Below are 21,684 nucleotides of genomic sequence, written 5' to 3'. Positions count from 1 at the left end.
AAATGATCACAAACAAGACCATACTAAAGCTACCAGCACAACTATGCTTACTGCAGCATTATTTACCATAGCTAAGATATGGAACCAACCCAGATGCCCTCAGTAGATGAATGGATCAAGAAAATGTGGTAAATATATACAATGGAATTCTATGCCTCCATCAGAAAGAATGATATTGTCCCATTTGTTAGGAAATGGAAAGACCTGGAAAAAATTATATTAAGTGAAGTAAGCCAGGCCCAAAGAAACATAAGTCCCATGGTTTCCCTTATTTGCAATAACTGGTATATGTCTGAGACAAGCAGAAATGGTCAGATAAGTTGATGATAGGCAAAATGAACCCCAAGATAAGGATTCTAAGGACTCAAATGTTTTTTCTTTCTTGCTTTTGTTTCTAACATATGTATAAGATAATTTCTTTGTTGCTTTGTATGTCCCTCCCCCACAGTATAATCCCTGTTTTCACTGTATTTGATGTTGGTATAATTTGTGGAGGGGAAGGGAAAAATCAAATTGTTTAAATAGGGATACAGGTGGACCCATTGCAACAATGAGATGTACAAGACGTTATGTCGAAAAACGAACTTTACAACTTTGGCTGGGGGGGGGCTGGTGGATGGGAAGGGATGGGAAGAGGAAACAGAGAAGGAGGCAACAATGCTTGAAAAGAAATGTATTCATTACCTTGCCCATGTAATTGTAACCCCTCTGTACAGTATTTTCACAATTAAAAAAACCACAAAAGCTTGCATCTGGAGAAATGTGTGGTATCTGAAACTCTTGAGATTCGATACCATAAGTATAAATGACACTGTAGTGCTCATTGGTATACTAGTAACTAACTGTAGTCAATATAAAAGCAAATATGCATCTCAAAAGATAGCATGAAATGAAAAGAGGGTGACAAATTAATATCTAAGGACATAAACACAAATAGATAATATATGTTAAAAAATAAAGCATACATTCTACTTAAATTAATAACTTGCCTCACATTCATAATTTCCTCCTCTTTACTAAGTGAAGGAGTTGAGAATAAAAGGAATATATACATATACTCTAAGACAGTCTGTAGGTGAAAGATAAATGACTTCAGAAAACTAATCCCATTCCTACTTTTGTATAAAAAAAAACTTACGATCGGTAATAATTGCATCAAAATATGCAAACTTTCTCCAGGAAGGTTTAGCTGCATCTGAAACCAGGACATCAAGGTAATACTTCTCTAAACCATATTGACGAAGGTTTGCCCTGATATTTTCATCTGGTCCTCTCCATTTCTGGTTTTTCCTACTAGCCTTTCCTACAGAGCAAGAAAAAGCAAGGCAGAGTATTAGATCAGTCAGAACATTTTTATTTCTTGTTGTTTGTCTAAACATAGTGCTTTAATTCACTAAACCCATTTTTATTCACATAAAATTTGCTTTTACTTAAAAGCTTAATTTTGTGAATAAAACAAAATATTTTTAAATTTTTTAACTGCAAAAACAGTTTTAAACAGTAAAATGTACCGATGTCTAATTGATCTTGTTCTGTCACTTTTCAAGTAAAAGTGTCCTAAAATATTCAATACTTCCTAAGTATAAAGTATTTACTAGGTGAGCAGAATATGGCCTTTTCCTGCAGCAATAAACAGTCCCATGAAGAGAGAGGACTGGATCAGATATATGAAACAGAAATGAAGAAAGCTAACTTGGGAAACCTAGCAGCTGTGACCATGAAGAATGCAGGCAAAATGGAAACATTACTGATGAAAAGCGGGGGTTGAGAGATGGCTGAAAAAGTTCAAAGCTTGCAGCTTAGGAGACATAAGTGGAACCCATGATTAGATCAGAGAAACCAGAAGGAAAAACAAGCTTAGGCAAACAGCTTGAGATAATCATTATATACCTTTAGGTACTTTCAGAACGTTCAGATATTCAGCTAAAAGAGATAGAAAATCAGTAAGCTCTGAAGTCTGGAACATATACACAGAGTGATATCAGTTTATAAACAAATTAAATGTGTAAGAATAAGTGACATTTTTTTCTTGACCTAGATGTGAATTACATAAGAACTTATTCTATAGTTATTCTTATACATTGATATACTCTTGTATTATGACCTATTTGATGATAAAAACAAAACTTGAAAATCAAAAGAATGATATGACTGAATATCATGCAGTCTGATAGGAAGAAGGGGCAAAGACAGATGACTGGAGAGGAGCAGTATGTAAATAGAGATCAAAGGAAATCATAAGTCTTAAGGAGACAAGAGATAAAACAGAAAAGTAAAAGCACCACTTGATGAAACATTGTCTAGGGAACCAAGGTTTATGAAGGTCAATAACTGTTTTCAGCAGAACAGTGGTCATAGAAGCTAGAAACTAATGGTTGAAAGAGAATGAGAAAAAAAAGAGAAATACTAAATATTCAGGAAGCATTTTGGCAAGAGAGGAAAACAAAGGGATAACTAACAGAGCCCTGTAAGATTAACAGAAAAGGCCCTGATCTTCCAAAGTGGGAGAAATATAAAAACATTAGAACACAGGGAGAACTGAGAACTTACTAGGAATACATTGGATATAGTCTGAAGAAATGATCCTAAATCTGAATCCAAACCTTACAGACGTCCTTACAGCAAATAAGCTGCATCTACTAAAAACAGACCGGAAGTAGCCCCCTGCCTAGCCTAACATACTGCACGCAAACACTATCCATCCCTTTCTGGTGAGCCTACTTATGTATACTGTTACAAATATTAACTCATTTTTCCTCAAATTTCTTAGGGTCAAGGTGAGAAAAAAAGTCAACAGTACAAGTATTGAGTGAAGAATGATTCAAGCAGCAGGCATCAGTGGCTCACACCTGTAATCCTAGCTATTCAGAGAGCTGAGAACTGAGAATCACAGTTCAAAGACAGCCCAAGCAGGAAAGTCTGTGAGATTCTTAGCTCCAAAGTACCAAAAAGCCAGAAGTGGTGCTGTGGCTCAAAGTGATAGAGCACTACTCTTGAGCAAAAAGCTCAGGACAGTGCCCAGGACTAGCACAAAAAAGAAAAAAAGTATTTAAGCTACAATATAAAGGAAAAATCTTGGTATTTTTATGTTTCAGATAAAATGAAATATATAATTTAACTCAATTCCATCACTAGTGAAATCTTTGTAATTTTAAACATTTACTGCGATTGCGTCAAAACCAAAATAGCTTCTTTCTTATCTCAAGTGAATCTCAGTTAAATTTACTGTCCTCTAAAGCATTTCAAAGATATGTTGGTCAGTTACAAAAATGAAAACTTCTGTTACTTGTCTAGCAAGTAGTAATCCAATATGCACTCAGTGTAGGATGACTGACTAAATGGATGATGATAACCTTAAACATACCTTGCCTACTTCATAAAAACAAAACATTTCTTACTACTACTGTAAATAGCTCTGGGACATGGAGGGACTTTTTGTTACTCATACTTGTGTTTTCCCAAATCATTTTGCACCCAGTAGGTGTGGAATGCAGATATTTAATAAAATTTTACTATAAAAAAAAGGAAAACTATATTTACTGTATAGTAAATTTGTGTTTTAAACACTGAAATATCATAGAGAACGTTTATGATATTTTATGAATAGTATTTATTGTAACTGTGTTTTTAATATATATTTTAATTGTAAAAATATTGTACAGAAGAGTTACAGATACATGAGCAAGGATGAGTCCATTTCCTATCGAGCATTGTTACCCTCTCCTTTGTTTTTCCCCTCCCATCCCTTTCCTCCCCACATCCCCGCCTCCCCTCTACCCCCCCAGCAAACTTGTAAAATTCATTTTCAACATCATTTGTACATCTCATGGTTACAATGGGTCATCCTCTATCCTCATTTCATTGTTGGTGGGAGTGTAAACTTGTTCAACCACTTTGGAAAGTAGTATGGAGGTTCCTCAAAAGACTCCACATAGAGCTCCCCTATGACCCATCAATCCCACTTTTGGGCATTTACCCAAATGATCACAAACAAGACCATACTAAAGCTACCAGCATAACTAGGCTTACTGCAGCATTATTCATCATATGTAAGCTATGGAACCAACCCAGATGTCCCTCAGTAGATGAATGGATCAAGAAAATGTGGTAAATATACACAATGGAATTCTATGCCTCCATCAGAAAGAATGCCATTGCCCCATTTGTTAGGAAATGGAAAGACTTGGAAAAAATTATATTAAGTGAAGTAAGCCAGGCCCAAAGAAACATAGGTCCCGTGATTTTTCTTATTTTCAATAATTAGTATAAGTCTAGGACAAGCAGAAGTGGTCAAAAGCTATGTACAATTTTATGATTTTTAAAGGCGCATTTGATTCAAGAGTAAAAACTGTACCACTGTCTGCAAGTTCTACTCACCCAAGCCATGAACTGTGTTGTAGTCTATGTCTGTCCCATATACATATGCACCAAAATGAGCAGAAGCTATCAGAAGGCCACCTGAAACATCACATAATTATCATCTGTTAACCAGAAAAGTAACACACTATTCCTTCTTTCCCAATTAAATGATCCAGAGTCTTAAAGCCTAGCTTCGGGCAGAGCACCCCAAAACAACACCAGTCCCAGCTATACCTTTGTAAGCTTTAAAATAAGAAAGAAGGAATAACCCCCTAAGCTCAACTCACCAAACTGGCTACAAATCAGTCTATTCTGGCACTGCTACTTCACACACACCACATAGAGAACATCAGCTTTTTTTGTTCAAAATAATGTATATTTAGGCATTTTTATATTATTTTGAGGTTTATGTAAAAGTACCTTTTTTGCTTCCTTCTTTAAAATAAGCATATAAAGCTACTTTTACAAAGAGCTATAAATAAGTAAATTTTGATAATTGAGCTCAATTCCCACTAAATAGTGTTTCAAATAACAAAAGACACCGTAATTCCTATGTAGAATACCAGTTCTACAAGTTAATACATGTTCTATTTTAAAATATTTTTATATGGTGAAACAACCAGGTAATTATCTTTGGTAGAAACTAAAATACAAACTTTTAAATAACTATTATCAAACATGTTTTATCATTTGTAAGCATAGAATAAAAACAAATGTCCTAAGACAACTTGACCACTCTTAAATAATTTGACAGATAAAACCAATTCAATCACAAAGTCATAATTTTTAAATGAAATCCAAGGAAATACAATCACAAGGTTAAAATTTGCACTTTTCATTCATATTTTTATTCATTCAAATTAAAATGCTTTTTATTGCTTGAGCAAATCCTAACTAGCTCAATATACAAAGTTCTGTCATCTAGTTGAAGTCAGAAATGTATTTTTAGACTACCGATCTACACAGATGTGGACAAAGGACAAGGGGTTCTTTTCTTACATCTTTTTGAAATTTAACCTCAGCAGTCCTAAGATGGGTAGTGTGCCTCCAGAGGGTCAACATCTACAAATGAGTCATGTTCCTTTCATAGCTACTTAAAGCACAGTCTGGTAATGTTACTTAGAATTACTTTGTTCATAAAAATAATGCAGACTAGTTTTGATGAGAGCCCTTAAGGAAGAGAAATGGAGAACTAAAAGTAGAGCAGAAACCAAAACAGGTTCCTCTCCACCTACTGAGTGCAATCATGTGATCTCATGATTCATAATTCGGGAAGGAGCTGTAGATGATGACTTGGAATACTCACAAAGTCATTTCACCCAAATCAGGAATTACTACAATTCTGCCAATTAAGGCAGATACTCACCTAGAAGAACTAGTTGTCAAGGGGAACAGATAAGCTTTCCTGTGCTTCCTTAAACAGAACCTTATCCATTTGGTTACAGTGAGTTTTGAGAAGACCCAATTTACAGTACACTGCTGAAAGGAGATGAATAATCTGTTAGACTACATCTGTTAGTTAACTTTGTGCCTTTTAAGCTTTTAATTTAAGATAAATTGCAATAAATTGGCTTCTCTGAACTAGTGACTGTGAACTCACTGTTAATCATTTAGTAGTTCTTTAAGTTGAAACATTTTTGAATTTCATTATACCTCAGTTGGAGTTTTCTTAGAAGCTTTTTGGTAGAAAAAGGGACAATAAAACAAGAGGGTGAGATGTTGAGGAGGCAAGTAATGGGTCTCATCATTTCTTCTTATGTTATCAAAAGTAAAAATACCTCATAAGTGATGTAGACTAACAACTCGTTTCAATAGCTCATTGCTTAAAGTGGAACCATTTTTAGGTTAGGGGAATATCTTATTAGCAAAAAAAAAAAAATCGGGTAAGTGGACTTTATTTCATGACAAAGAAATTAATTCATGATTTTTCTCTTTAGAGAATTAAACTTAAAGATTCAGGAACAGAGGAATACAAAAACTTGTGGACACAAAATGAAGCAGATAATGTTACAAAGACCTACTGAGACACACTAGCCCCTTTTCTTTCCTGTAGTCTGATACAGGACTAAGCCAGTTTCCTAACACCTGAGTCCTGTGGCTGTCTATCCATTTTGCAATGACAAAATTCAGAAGGAACTATAAACTCTTTTTCTCATACCTATGAGTTATTTAGAGGTCAAGAAGGCCAAGAAATATGTATTAGTATCCTGAGTATATTCTCATTACTAGAAGAACTGACTTAAGAGATAAGAAAGAATCAAACCTGTAGCATCAGAGCCTTATGCTACTTAGAACAAAGAAATATTCATTTATGATTTTAAGCCTCAATTTCCTTGTTGCTACACCAGCTGCAAATTATGAGTATTTTTTTCAAATTAGCCAAAAAGGAAATTAGAAAATCAGTTCACAGTTTAATTTTTAATCATCATCATTTAGTATTAGCTGTACCTTAGTCTTTTACCAAATAGGAATCTAAGTGCTGAACAAAATAATAATAAATGATATCCATTGTTTATGAAATGTCTAACATCCTAAAAATGGCAACCTCCTAGGAATATTATCTAATTATCTACGTCATTTAATCTTCATAATCATCACAACTGCCAGCTTAAAGAAGATGGAATTGTAATCCAGACAAGTAAAGAATCTTGCCCAAAGTTAAGTATCAGGTGTACATAAATATGTCAAACCTTATCCTATGTGATCTTTCTTTATACTATGCTAACTCTTTTGAAGTCAGCACCAACTGTAATAAGAATTCATTAGCTTGCTTCTGTACTTTGGATATTAAATAACTTCCCCCTCCCTGCAATATGTTAAAGCTTTGTGTCCTCAGGTTGGTGCTAAAACTCTAAGATAGCAAAACCTATAGGAGGTGAGGCTTAGCTAGAAGTCATTGGATCATTGTGGGGTATGATCTTGAAGGGGACTGGGACACTCTAGCCCTTTCTTCTTTCTCTTCTTCCTAGCTATGAGATGAGCAGTTTGCTCTACCATGTGCTCCACACACTGCCCTCTGGCACCCAATAAGAAGCAAACAGAAATGTACCCATCTGGTTATGGACTGAAACTGTGAGCCAAAATAAATCTTGTCTCTTTATAAGTTAATTATCTCAGGTACTCTGTTACAGTGAGAGAAGGCTTACTAACATACCAATTCGATAAACAATAGCAGATTTGATATTAAACAACTTGAAATAAGTGAAACAGTAAGTTAGTAACTGTGTATAGCATATCAAGTCTTATACCATATCACAGAAGGACTAGGCCATTATAGCTATTCTGTACATTCATGATGGTTATGTCTTTAGCTATTCTCATATCAGAATAGTAGCATGTTCTAACTGCTGAGAGCTGACCCAATGGTATATATCTTTCCTGTTTGAAAAACGGAGGCATATATTATTTTTTAAAAAATTACAAGACTGAAATGAGAATATGTTTGCTAAAACAGAAATGAAAGCGTGTTTTCTGAGGATCATAATGTCATTCTAAAAACATAGTAGCAAATTAAAAGAAAAAGCAGAGGTATTGAGTCAGGGGACAATTTCTAAATTATTCTATAACCAGAAAATCACAAGCACTGAGTAACCCATGGGTACAACTGAGAGACTGCATACATTTCAACTTTGTACCATCAAGGTAGAAAAAGGAAGCCAGGAGCTTATGGCTCACGCCTGTAATACTAGCTTCTTAGGAGGCTGAGATCTGAGGATCATTGTTCAAAGCCAGCCCGGACACAAAAGTCCATGAGACTCTTATCTCCAATTAACCACGAGAAAATCAAAAGACCTCAGGGACAGCACCCAGGCCCCAAGTTCAAGCCTCATGACTTGAGAAAAAAAAGCAAGATGGTAAAAAGGAATAGCTATATTTGAACTTAAAATATTCTTTAAAAATAAAATCAAAAGTAAAAACATCATCAAATATTTTATGATAACCTACGGCCATGAAGGAGGGCAGAGAGATATTTATTTCTCGAATCCTTCAGAAGGTACTATCTGTTTGTGTTTGTGTGTGTTTGTATCAGTTTCTTAACAGAAAAACTAAGACTCCACCAGAAAACAGTGAAGATGGGGGGAGAGGGAATAGGAAGAGTGACTCTCCTTTCAGTGCACCTTATTATACAGTTCTACCTTATCAAAGCAGTTAATGTTCTATATACTTAAAAACAGAATAAAACAAAAACAGGCAGGAGATTAAAAATCTAAAACTAACACCTAAGAGCAAACTGAAACAAATGATCCAACTAAATTTTAAATGAAGAAGAAAAAAACAAACAAACCAAGAACAGTATTTAGCTTTATAGTTCCTTAGGGTAGATAGTGGAAAACATATTTTGAATTCTGCTTTTTATTTTTGATGGCACAGACAGAAATTCTGCAACTATTTTAGATATATTAGAGAATAGCAGAGAAGTGCTAGTGTGAACAGCACCAGGGTTCTTCCTATAGTAGCAGGTACATACAAATATGGGAATGGGGAAAACAAAAAAATATATTAAGGATCAATATATTTACTAATATTGCAAGCTACACTATAGCTATGTGGAAGCATACATCTATATTTTAAGTAATTTTTGTTGAGATTTTTGAGAATGGTACAAGAAAATAATGTTATGTATATGAACAAAACTAGAATAATGAGAAGCAAATGAAGCCAAATGTTAAAAACAGCTTACAGTGGCTTAGACTATATGTTCGCTCTTTCTTCTACTTTCATTCTTATAACTGTTCTATAAGTTTGATGTTATTTCCAACAGAAAACTTAAAATATGGGAGCGAAGACAACACAGGGTAATAAAGACAGAAGAAAAAACAAAAACAAAAACAGCATGCTGAGGGTGGGAAATACGGAGATACTAGTAGAGTAAGGTACAGAGACCCCCTACTAAGGAGCTAATTCAACAACCAATACTGAAAATTTTCACACTGGTTAGAAATCTCTTGATGAGAAATAATTTCTTCCTAGTCATCGATGGTCACATTGTGATATAAGGGTTGGCAGAAAAAGACCTAGTACGAAAAGAAGCAACACTAAAAAGAGGTTAAGAGTGTGAGTTCTAGTTTGACTACATAAGTTTCAACCTTTGAAATACATATATTGTGCCCCTTGGCCATATCACTTAAGCTCCCTCTCCTCCTTCAGAACATTTTAATAAGTATCTCCATATTAGCTGTCCCAAGAGTTAAGTTAGAGAGTAACAGAGTGTACAGCCTAAATTACGACAAATTTACCATTCCACAAATACTAGCATCGTATCCTCATTGCTCAGAGAAAGATGGCTGGAGGGGGAGAAACATTAACAATACACTGAATCACCTGGGGTCAGTCAGAACAAATTAAGTATGAGTACTTCTTAAATATGGATAACACCAAGCAGGGAAAACTCTTCAGAGTCAGATGAAGAATGCTTGAAATTCAACATCTTATATACAAACATATTAATCCAATGTAGGCAGAGCCCAGATCATGTTCACAGAAGGAAGCTCCAGTCCACTAATAACAGAGTCCATTTATTTCCATACTTAGTTATAAATTCCCAAAACCAAATCAAAGATAAACTGTTTTAACTATTCTCCATCCAAATATATGGGTATGTACTTAACATGAGTGTCTTTCTTTCTTAATCTTTTCACTCAACTCTTTATTTCTTCCAAGGCTTTTCCTATTTTAATAACTTCTAAGGCTTTTACAACATTCCTACAAAGTATGCTCCTGAAAGTTTTCTGCTGTAAAAATTATCCTGATGCTCCCTCTAGTGGCTTGCATGGCATAAGACCTGTAAGACCTACAAAATTCTAATCAGCATCATCTTTGAAATAGCAAAAGTGTTTACATACTGGCTATTATATATGTATGAGGTTACCTCTTAGTTACTAACCAGTGACAAAAGATGATTCAGTCCACTTAATCTATCACCAAAATGTTAACTATTATACACAAGTGAAATCTCTACTATAGTCTAATAATGAATATAAAATACCTGTTCCAACAAATGGATCAAAGACAATGTCATTTTCTTTCACTTTTCCATGGTTGACCATGATGAATGATAAACCAGCATCCATGCTTGTATTTCCAATAAAATGTCTCTTTTTGACACTATATGACTCAATCAGCTCTCTCTGTCCATCCGCAATCTAGACCAAAAATATTTTTCACAATAGTGCAACCACATAAAATAGATTTAAAATAACTGTTCACAACAAAACTACAGCATTGTGCTGGTAAGAACTTCTTTTTAACTTACTACTGCTCTAAATTTCTTCCTTTAAAATAATGTGGTTAAGACAATTATGGATACTTTTTTCTTGCCAGGGATTGACTATAGGCTTTCCCCACCTATTGTTTCCTAATAACAACAATCAACAAGATTAAGTCTCACATTTCACTCACCCACTTACAGCTTCAGGAAAACGAGAACTATTCTGCAGTAATCCCATTTGTTTTCAGGATTGAAGACCTAGACTTGGGATCTAAAGCCTTGATCATAGCACTCTGCCTTCCTCTGCTCTATTTTGAAAAGACAGTCTAGATTTTCTGGGTAAACTGCCCTTTAAATCTTCTCTTAATATTACCATTTAACCTTCTTTCTAGGTTTTACATCTGTAAGACTCTTATACTTCACAGGAACCTGTGGAAAATGACAATCACATGTTTTTCATTGATTGGAATCCATACAAGAATTCCAAAATTTTAGCTCCTTTAAAATCATACATATAAAACATTTAATTTTGTTATTTTATTTCACTTTTTATTTTATTCTGCTCTATTTTACAACTCTGAAGACTAAGCCTAGAGCCTCATGCATGTTAGGCAATTGCTGTACCACTGAGCTATTTGGCTTCTTTTCTCCTGGACTGAGGCTTGAACTGAAGGTCTCACATACTTGTTCAGCATTTTCACTCACAGCCCAAGCTCTATACTTGAGCCACACCCCCAGTTCCAGCCTTTTGCTGATTAATTAGAGAAGAATCTCCAGGAATTCTTTTACCCAGGCTAGATAGGAGCCACAAGTGTCCAATCACATTTAGCTTTTAAAGGAACAAAATGAGATAGGGTAGAAATAACACTTGCTTACCCATCTACCAAAATAAATATTATGTGGATTCTCAGGTATGCAATTTGGGTCCAAACCATAGTCCTCTAAAACAGAGAAGATATGTTGTGGTTTCTTTAAGTCTACTTTTCCTTCAAATGGCAGAAATTCAAGTGCCTAAAAAAATAAAAATAAAAATCATTCTAATGTCCTATGAAAATTTACAAGAAAAATAGTGTTTTATCTAACAATACCTACCATGTACACCTGGTGTCAGCATTAAGTAAAATAAAACATGCAAGTGCTTAGTACAAAATATACATACTTCACAGACATTTCATATTCTCGTATTTTGATAAAGTACTCTGCTAAATCAATAATATCTAGACTACATAAAATCTGTAATTTTTTTGGTTTTGCTAAATTCACTTACATCTATTCTTTTGATTTTTTCTTCTTGTGTCAATGTTTTATTGAATGTGTGAATCTTTATCTTATACGTAGAATCTGAATGTAGATATGGAACCTAAAACAGAAATAGGTTAAGTTTTTTAAACTTAGGAATTCTACAGAATCTACACATTTATGCCCATATAAAACCACATTTCACTACACACCATCTTATCCACAGGGTAATTTTTAAGAGATGTATACAGCTCCTCGGGAGACTTTCCATGGCCCCACAGTTCAAAAATAGACCTAGGAAATAAATAATTGGAACCTCAGTAAAGAAGTTAGTTTGGGCAGTAATATATAACAATTATTTTACTAGCTCATCATGCTTGCTTAACTAAACAATTATTACTATGTTTCTAAGCTGTAAGTGAAAAACACATATCCTGGAAACAAATATAACAAGTCCCAGCTACACAAAGAAGTTGACTCATAAAAGAGGGACATTCAATATAAAATTGCTAGGGAATAAGCCCAAGGTAGATAGGCCCATCACTGTATTTTTGCACTAGATTAAATGTAAAATCACAAGGTATTTTAGTAAAATGGATGAAAAGTTACAAAGAAGTCCAATTTTTCCTCATAAGACAAAAAGGAATCATAAAAATGGCACAATTAACATTTATTCTTATTTGCTAATACTTATTAAGTAACAAAATATTGAGATCTCTAACAAAGGTAGGTACCTAGAGACTCAATTCTCAGTTTCTATTCTATCATGAAAAATTCTCAATTTAATGTTGGAAATCTATGCAAATATAATCTTGAAAGTGAATTCCCCTTTTTCTTTTTTTTTTATTGTGAAAATACTGTACAGATGGATTACAATTACATGGGCAAGATAATGAGTACATTTCTTATCAAGCATCGTAGCCTCCTCCTTTGTTTGCCCTTCCCATTCTCCACCCCCCATCCTTCCTGCCCCCCCGCCCCTTTTTCTTACTATTGTGGGACAAAGACCTCCACAGTTGTACTACATTGTTGTTCCTTTGTTGTATATATTTTAGATAGGCCTTACTATGTAGCCCATGTGGGCTACAGTCCTCTTGCCTCCACACAAGTGCTGAGATTATGGGTGTACACTATCATGTAATATTATGTTTTTTTGGTGTTTTTTTTGGTCCATCATGGGGCTTCAACTCAGGGTCTGGGCTATCCCTGAGCTCTTTTGCTCAAGGCTAGTAGTCTACCAATTACAGTTAGAGCTCCACTTCTGTTTTTTTGAGTGGTTAATTGGAGGTATGAGTCTCACAGGGACTTTTCTACTATGATCCTCTGATCTCAGCCTCCTGAATAGCTAGGATTATAGGTATCAGCAATAATACTATTCTTACTTAGAATTTCTTCATGTATGCCTCAGCAAGACAAATTACAATAAAGATATACAACCAGAAATCATTATACATGACATAATATTATGCAATTATTAATTCTACTGATCATCAAATAGATGACTCAGAAGCCATGAGCTTTAAAAGGATGTAACATATGTGAAAATGGAACCAAGCATATTGAGATGATGGATGGGACTGGGACAGATGGGATCAGAAAGATGGAAGGGGTGACACTGATCAAGATGTATTGTACACATAAAATGACATGTTGAATTGAAACTCCCTTGTACAACTACTTTAGGATAATTTAATTTTTTAAGTATATAGTGATTTTTTTCTTTGTACTCATATAACTATTTTAAGCCTAACAAGCCTTATCTTTGGAAGCACCTCATAGCACATATAAGACATAATAGTAATTAATTATTCGAAGGATATTTTTTAATTACATTCTAGGGATTGAACTCAGTTCTATTTGCTAGGCATGCACTCTACCACTTATGCCCTCTCATCAGTCCTCTAGTCATTCTTATGTAATAAACAGACCCATTAACAAATCTCCATTTAAGAGGTAAGATTTGAGGTGGTAGCCAATTTAATAGCATTGTAAACCATTTTAATAAAAGTAGATATATACAAATTCCTACTTGCATTGTATTATTCAATACACTCTAAAGAAAAGGTTTTTAACCATCTGCCAACAGGTTCAGGAAAAAAATAAAAGCAAATATTGATCAAAGAAACAATTTTGAAGGAACAAACAATAGATGTCAATGACAAAATCTAGAACAATGAGAAACGTGATTAATTCATACTATGAATTATCACTGGAATTTATTTCTCTAGCAAAAAAAAATTGAATGTATTCATGGCAGTCGTTGCATTTGTCATCTTACAGTTTACCAATCTGCTCACCCAACTAAAAATGATATTTTTATTCCTTTGGTTACAATTAAATTTAGCAACTAGCCTATGTAAAAATATATATATATCTCATAGTATAATCCTGTTTAAAAGTTCTGAAGACAAGTTTCTACATTTCCCTTCTCACTCTGTTTCAGTACTTAACCCTCCTCCTTTCCCTATCCACAGGAAAGGCATGGGATTGAAAGCTAAACTTATTCCTCTCCATAATCATCCTTTTTACATTGTACTGTATGGGGAAAAAAAAATTGGGCACAGTAGTTACATGAAGTATGGTATACAAACATGCAGGAGAACATGGTGTAGTTTTTCTTACTTGGCACACACTGTCCGTTTCATTAAATTTCTTGCAATATCTTCAGAGGGAATGTTAAGAATCCAAAATGGAGACTGAAAGAAATAACAACTTCTTTACTTCTTAACAGCTATAAACTTGATATGCTTTGATTCAAGAAGTCAACAGGAAAAAGTCCTATTTTTCTACCTTCATGTAATACCTGATCGGATTCTAATCAAAATTGCAATCATGGACAGTAAAAAGGTAAATTATTTTAATAGGATAATAAACTGCAATGTAAGAACCTATTTTTTTTTCTTTTGGTCGGCCGTGGGGCTTGAACTCTGAGCTTGGGCGCTGTCCCTGTGCTCTTCAGCTCAAGGAGAGCGCTCTACTGCTTGAGCCACAGCACCACTTCCAGTTTTCTAGTGGAAATAAGTGTCTCACGGACTTTCCTGCCCAGGCTGGCTTTGAACCACGATCCTCAGATCTCAGCCTCTTGAGTAGCTAGGATTACAGGCATGAGCCACCGGCACCTGGCTTGTAAGAACCCTTTTAAAAATAACTCTATAAGCGAAAATCCTAATAAATTAATTTAAACTAATTTAATCTTAAGGATAGTTTTGTGTGCTGTTAAAAGCTTGGCTACAGAATTAATGAACATTATGCTGCATAGTACAGTTGTAGAATTTTTTTTTATCATTGGGAATCATTTCTGACAATGTAGTTGTTTTATTTTCTATACTGGTCCTAGGGCTTGAACTCAGGGCCTGGGTACTTGAGTTTTTTTTTTTTTGGTAGTTTGTTGGAGAACAGAGTGTCACAAACTTTCCAGTCCAGGCTAACTTTCACATTCCTCAGATCTCAGCCTCCTGAGTAGCTAGGATTACAGGCATGAGCCACTGGACCCAACTTATTTTTAACTTCTTAAAGATATGCCTTAAATTATTAAATGGTCTCTTTTTCTGGTTTGTTTCTTGCTTATTCTTGGTGTAGTTTGGATTTGCTTTTTTGAGAAAGAGTCTCTCACTATGTAACCCAATTAACATAGTTTGAAATCACACCTCCTGAGTGCTAGGACTAGAGTTATGTAGCCTTTTCTAGTTCTGGCCACCTGAAAGGTATGTAAGAGGCCTAGGAAATAGAAAGTCATGAGGTCTATTACTATCATTAACTTTTTTTACATTTTGTCTAAGAACAAAAAAGTTCCAGGTGGATTAGGAAGAGTTTCTCAATCATGTTGTCTCAAGACCCAAGAGAATAAGAACTGGAGAGAACTACCCTGAAAACCCCTGCCAAAAAACACAGCCAAGCAAAGGAGTACCTCCACCTCAGCTCATCATCTCATCCACTTATATCTCACTTTTTTCAATAAGGAAGACACTCAGAAATAAAACTGTAATACCAGAGGACTTAAAATTTGGAACTTTAATTAATCTCTGTCATACCTCAGCTTTCTTCTTTCAGTATTTACTCTAGCTACAGAAAATAATAATAATAATCCAAACAGAAGAAAATGATCACTTTAGTAGTATTTAATTACAAAAAATGTTAATGTAACTTGAATTAAATGAAAAGTCAGATAAATTTCATAGATCTAAATATGTAGCCATGTTAGTGATGAAGGCACATGTGCCTATATTAATACTATCAAATGAAAACTGTATATTGCAGAAGTTCACAGTAAGTCATGTTACAACTCACAAAGAATGAAGTACAAGACAATGACTAAAAGACAGCAGTACCCCCAAAACTATGAGTTATGTCAAAGAGGAAGACATATGAATTTCATTTTCTATTTTCCAAATTTATCTAAAACACTAACAACCTATAATGCAAAACAGTAGAAAGCTCATAAATTCAAAACCTTACATAATGCATAATTTTAGATTTTTTTTTTTTTTGTCAGTCATGGGGCTTGAACTCTGGGCCTGGGCACTATCCCTCAGCTCTTCAGCTCAAGGCGAGCACTCTACCACTTGAGCCACAGCAATACTTCCAATTTTCTGAATGGCTTATGAGAGATAAGAGTCTCACGAACTTTCCTGCCTGGGCTGGCTTTGAACCACGATCCTCAGATCTCAGCCTCCTAAGTAGCTAGGATTAAAGCGTGAGCCACAGACACCCAGCATAATTTTAGATTTTTAAAATGAGTCCCAATATACACCTAAAATTCACCTAAATTCTAATTCTGAACATAACTCATTAGTGATTGTCCCTTTTTATCTATGAAAGGATATACATTACTGTGTAACTGTTGAATGAGAAATTAAAACTACTGCTTGTTTTGTAGCTTAATTGTAGAGCACTTGCCTAGAATGTATGATGCCCTAGACTTGACCCTAGCAGTGAAAAAATAGAAAATAAGAAAGGAATAAATAAATAAAATGGAAGTAAATCTAAGCTACTTCCCAAAGCCAAAATATTTTCTAAAATAACTTTTTTATTCAATGCCTTTACAGATACAAATAATCCGCCAAACAGTAATTTAGGTTTTACAGTTCTCATTAAATCTATTTATAAGTAGACTATATGTGCTCTAATAAAAATTTACCTCACCTTTCCATAAGTTTCCTGAGTATTGGTGAACTGGCCTCCAAAAAGAGAAAGCAAAGACTTTATTTCCTGTGTTGGAAATATGATAGAACATATTATAAACACGGATTCAATATCTGTTAAGAGCAATAGGTTGAATATAATTAATATCAATCTAATATATATTGACACTGATATCTACCCAAGGAATTTAGGTTTCAAATCAGGTTCAGAAGTCATTTTATAGTCACAATAATGGTTAAGTAATTTCTGAAAACCTTTAAACAAGAGGGTTGACTTAAAAAGTAAAAAAGAATCTTCACTTTGAAAAGGACAAAAGAACAGATTACAGACATTATGATTAGTAAGCTTGATAATTAACAAAAAATAAAATGAAATAGTAAACATGATTTGAGGACATTTAGAAAGGAATCATTACCATAGAGTCATTAAGCACAAGTACATTAAGTTAACCTTTCTTCATCCTGCAACTAGAAGGAAAACTAACTCAACAGGTACTTTAAGTGCACCAGGATTGCAAAGCTGAAATCGAATCAGTGTATTTTTTCCTTAAAGTCAGTCATGAAATACTAAAAACATGAGATGACTTTACAAAAATACAATTTGTACCACTAAAATTGTCTCCCTAAAAAACATAAACCAAGTAGAATACCATTCCTCTGTACAGGTCTGTGGAACAGGTAACCTAATGCGAACTAAGTATCCCCAGGGCTGGCTGCTAACCATCAAGGAGACTTTATTTACTCCAAGCCCACTGTGAGCCACAGCAACCACGAGAGAGAGTACACTCATACTACCAAGTTCCCCACTCCAAGATAAAAAAGAATAAGCACCCAACACCACTATTTTTCCTTGGACTACACATCCAATCATATCTTATATTAGAAAGATTTTAATTCAGTTCAACTACACAAAAAGTATAGTTATTATCAGTAAATTAGTGAAGATAGCCCAAAGGATAATTTGCAACAAACTTGAATAGTAGACATTAGGAGACAAATTAATTTTCAGATCAAGAAAATCAATTCCTTTGTAAGTTTTCTCATGTGTAAATAAAAATTACAGCTATGTTATGAAGTTAAGATATCTATACAAAATACACAGTCTCAGGCTATTCATTTAAGGAAATCAAGTTGATGAAGAGTAATACCATCCCTCAAGTCCAGTGGCTGGAAAAATTCAGCAAGGCCAACAGAATCATACTTAAAAGAAAAAATAAGGTGGGATTCCTTTTTAAAATAAAAAAATTTTAAATAAGATTTTTATTGTGAAAATACTGTACAGAGGGGTTACAGTTACATGAGCAAGGTAATGGGTATATTTCTTATCCATCATTGTTGCCTCCTCCTTTGTTTTTCCCCTACCAACCTGTCCCTCCCACATCCTCAACTACACCCCCCACCCCCGCCTAAATTGCGAAGTTCGTTTTCCAACATAACGTCTTGTACATCTCATTGTTGCAATGGGTCCACCTGTATCCCTATTGTCAGACTCAGTGACTAACACTTCAGCTACTCATGAGGCTGAGATAGTTGTAGGGGACCATAGTTGTAGGGGCAGCCTGAGCAGAAAAATCTGTGAGATCCCATTTCCAAAATAACCAGTGAAAAAACAGGGCTAGAGGCATGCCTCACGTGGTACGACACCTGTCAAGTAAACAAGCCAAGTGTAAGTTCAAACCCCAGCACAGTCCAATAAAAAACAAAAACTAAAACTAATACATTTGGCACTTATTCAAAAACTAAACCCAGGATCCGGATGCCCATGGCTCACACCTGTAATCCTAGCCACGAAAAGCTAAAGGAGATTACCCCCACGATGCGGGAGGGCAGAGGGGGGGGCAGCATAAGAAAAGTTCCCCACATTCCATTACAGACATTCTGAAAATGTCACTTGAATAAAGGCACTTCTCGAGTTTTCTACCATCTGAATAACATCGCCCCCAGCACCCCACCGAGCTTGGACCGTAAATTCTGACCCTTAAGTCACGACGCAGAGCACTCCTGTGGGACACCTCCGTCCTCCCCGGGCCGCGGCAGGCCCCGGCGGGAGGGAGGGGCCCGCATGGGCACCTTCCCAGGGCCGCTAGCAGGAACTCGCGCCGATCAATCAATCGGGTCTCGGTCTCCCCGCACACACCCTCCGCCCAGTCCAGACCCCCATCTAGTGGTCCAAGGGCGGGAACGGGGATGGGGGGGGGGGGGTAAACGTGTGTGCGTGTGCGTGTGCGTGTGCGCGTGTGTGTGATCCGCTCAAACCAGCGGGGACCCCCAGAACGGCCGTGTATTCGGAGAAGGCGGGTGGAATGCACCCATGACTCCACCCACCCCGCCCGAGGCTGACCTCTCCGGTCCGGGGTTGGGGAGAGTGCCTCACTCACCGGCAGCCGGAACTCCAGGTGCTCCTGGGCCATGAGCAGAAGATACCTGTTCAGGTGGCAGGATGGCGCCATTGCAGCTGCCTGGGAAGCGCATGCGCGGCGCCCGAGCGGCCCCACCCCTTTCCCCCGCTCCGAGTCGCTTCCGGCGGGGGCGGAACCCGGAGAGCCGGAACCGGAAGCACGGCGAGGCGGGTGGTCCTGGCTTTAGGTGTGCTGACCGCCGGGCCTCGTTTCTCCAGCTCGGGTAGACGGTGGGAGGAGATGAGTTGTTTTAAGAGTAGGTTGGCGGGCTGGGAAGGCGGCTCAAGAGTCGAGTGCTTGCCTAGCCTGGGTTCGATTCCTCAGCACCACTTAAGCGGACGAAGTCCGAAGTGGCGCTGTGGCCGGAATGGTGGAGCGCCCGCCCGAGCCCTCTTCCCAGGGGTATTCCCGACTCTCCTGTGGAGTTGGCTCTTCCACATCGCTTTCACACCTGGACCAAAACGTCAGCTTCTCACGTACCGACTCCTATCCGCATCCTGGGATTCTAGGGCTGACTCGCCAGCACCATTTAACATGTGGTATATACTTTTTTCATTTTTCTGAAAACCTTACAGTGGCACGCGCCTTATGTGGTTGACACACTGGGTCCAAGCGCAGGAAAGAAAGCCGCGAAGGCTAATGAATTATCTTGAGGGTAAAAGGTGAGGTTATTTAAAAAAAAAAAATTAACTGCATAACCAACTCAGTCATTTCTTTCTCACTGCTAGTTTCAAAACTACCACTGAAGAACTGTGATGGAGGCTGTGTTAGCAATGGGAGGCATATCCAAGGCAAGAGTGTAAAGCCGGATTCGGAAATCCTTACCCAAAAGACCACCAGAGACTGTCACCAATGTAAAAGCAAAGGAGTCTTTATTGCAAGCTTGAGCTTTGCATACATCATAACTTCTTGTAACAAATAACTACAAACTGTGGGAAAATCCTAAAACAACTCTATAGTATGATTGGCGCACTACAAAGCGGGAAAGGACCAGAAACAAGTTGTTGGTTAGATCAAGGGGGCTGACTTACTTTAAACTGGTTGGCTTGCACCACAGGGGAGTCTCAAGAGCATAGGTCCTAAACTGCAGGGTGTCCGGTTTAGATAATGGTCACCAGACCCCAGGAGGGGCAGTTCTGGAATTTCAGATATTGTAATTCCAGGCATTGGGGCTGAAGTGGCTCAGGTGTTAAGTTGCAGAACTGAGATGGGGGTCTTAAGTGAAATGGAGTTGCTTAGGTTCCTCAAGAGAACATGAGTGTGAGAAAAGGCAGAGAGACACTAGGTTGTGAGAGAATTAACTGATTTTGGTTCAGGTCCTGTCAAGGTGAGACCCTAGTGCCAAACTTTGTATATCTGAGGTTAAACTGCTTTAAAAGTTTGTAGGCCTAAGAGAACACTCAGGCACATCACATTTTATTAATGCAAATATGTTGAGCACACAGTAAACAAGGATAAAAGCAGAGAGATCAGGAGGAAGCTGCTGTTATTGACAAGAAATAACTCGGCAAGATGATAGTAAGTGGTGAGAAGTGATCACATTCTGATTATCTTGAACAAACTGCCAAAAAGTTACATATGAAGTGTGAGAAGCAAAAGTCAAAGACGCTGCCACAATTTTTGGCCCAAACAACTGACTAGAGCAGCCATTAACAAAGTTGTTGGGAAAACAAAATGGGCTGAAAGAGAAACATTTTAAGCTTAAGATGCACTGTAATACCGTAACTTCTTAGTGGTATCTGGCTTATGTATTGTGTGATTCCTAATCATGGATCCATTTCTTACAAGATTTTAAGCAACTAATCATAAAATGAGGATCTGATTCTCCAAAATCAGAGGTGGTCTTAAGTATTTTTGAGTCAGAGATTTTTAAACATTTGTATTTCTACAGTAATCAAAAAGTATCATCTTCATTGTAGTGAATTTGAATAGATGTATAGAACATATAATAAAAAATAGCCAAAAAATAAAAACTTTAAAAAATTTTTAAAAAGAAAAATAGCCATCAACAATTGTTATACATTAATTCTGACATAAAAATCTAGAAGCATGACTGTTAAAATAATAAAGACTGCCTCTGGATTCTTTTTATAAAAGAAGAGCTGTATCTCCATCTCTTAATAGTGAAACTTTTACAAAATGTGTTGTCAATTTGTCAAGGACTTTTTAAAAGTTTTTTTATTATGAAAATACCGTATAGAGGAGTTACAATTACATGGGCAAGATAATGAGTACATTTCTTATCAAGCATTGTTGCTTCCTCCTTTGTTTCCCCTTCCTGTCCCTTCGCATATCCCCCACCCAAAGTTGTAAAGTTCGTTTTTCAACATAACGACTT

The 21,684-nt window shown here is 36.3% G+C and overlaps 1 protein-coding gene across 3 annotated transcripts in view; it reads right to left on the bottom strand.

Annotated features, from left to right (window-relative positions):
• Trmt11 (tRNA methyltransferase 11 homolog (S. cerevisiae)) overlaps window positions 1-19,425 on the bottom strand; it is a 41,415-nt gene extending 21,990 nt beyond the window's left edge. For 2 of the 3 annotated variants that reach the window (XM_013026859.1, XM_013026861.1), the window contains exons 1-9: window positions 19,326-19,425; window positions 16,949-17,014; window positions 14,429-14,502; window positions 12,019-12,100; window positions 11,835-11,927; window positions 11,444-11,578; window positions 10,346-10,502; window positions 4,378-4,458; window positions 1,139-1,303 (exon numbers count right to left, since the gene is read on the bottom strand). In XM_013026859.1, the coding sequence (XP_012882313.1) occupies window positions 1,139-1,303; window positions 4,378-4,458; window positions 10,346-10,502; window positions 11,444-11,578; window positions 11,835-11,927; window positions 12,019-12,100; window positions 14,429-14,502; window positions 16,949-17,014; window positions 19,326-19,397 (925 nt within the window). In that variant the 5' untranslated portion in view covers window positions 19,398-19,425. Of the gene's footprint in view, window positions 1-1,138; window positions 1,304-4,377; window positions 4,459-10,345; window positions 10,503-11,443; window positions 11,579-11,834; window positions 11,928-12,018; window positions 12,101-14,428; window positions 14,503-16,948; window positions 17,015-19,325 lie in introns of those variants that run through there. The other variant, XM_013026860.1, reaches the window with a different exon arrangement.
• Between the last annotated feature and the right edge of the window lie 2,259 nt (window positions 19,426-21,684).

The sequence above is a fragment of the Dipodomys ordii genome, unplaced genomic scaffold, assembly GCF_000151885.1.
Source record: "Dipodomys ordii isolate 6190 unplaced genomic scaffold, Dord_2.0 Scaffold97, whole genome shotgun sequence".
In the NCBI taxonomy this organism is placed as follows: Eukaryota; Metazoa; Chordata; class Mammalia; order Rodentia; family Heteromyidae; genus Dipodomys; species Dipodomys ordii.
This window is presented reverse-complemented; position numbering and strand designations above follow the sequence as displayed.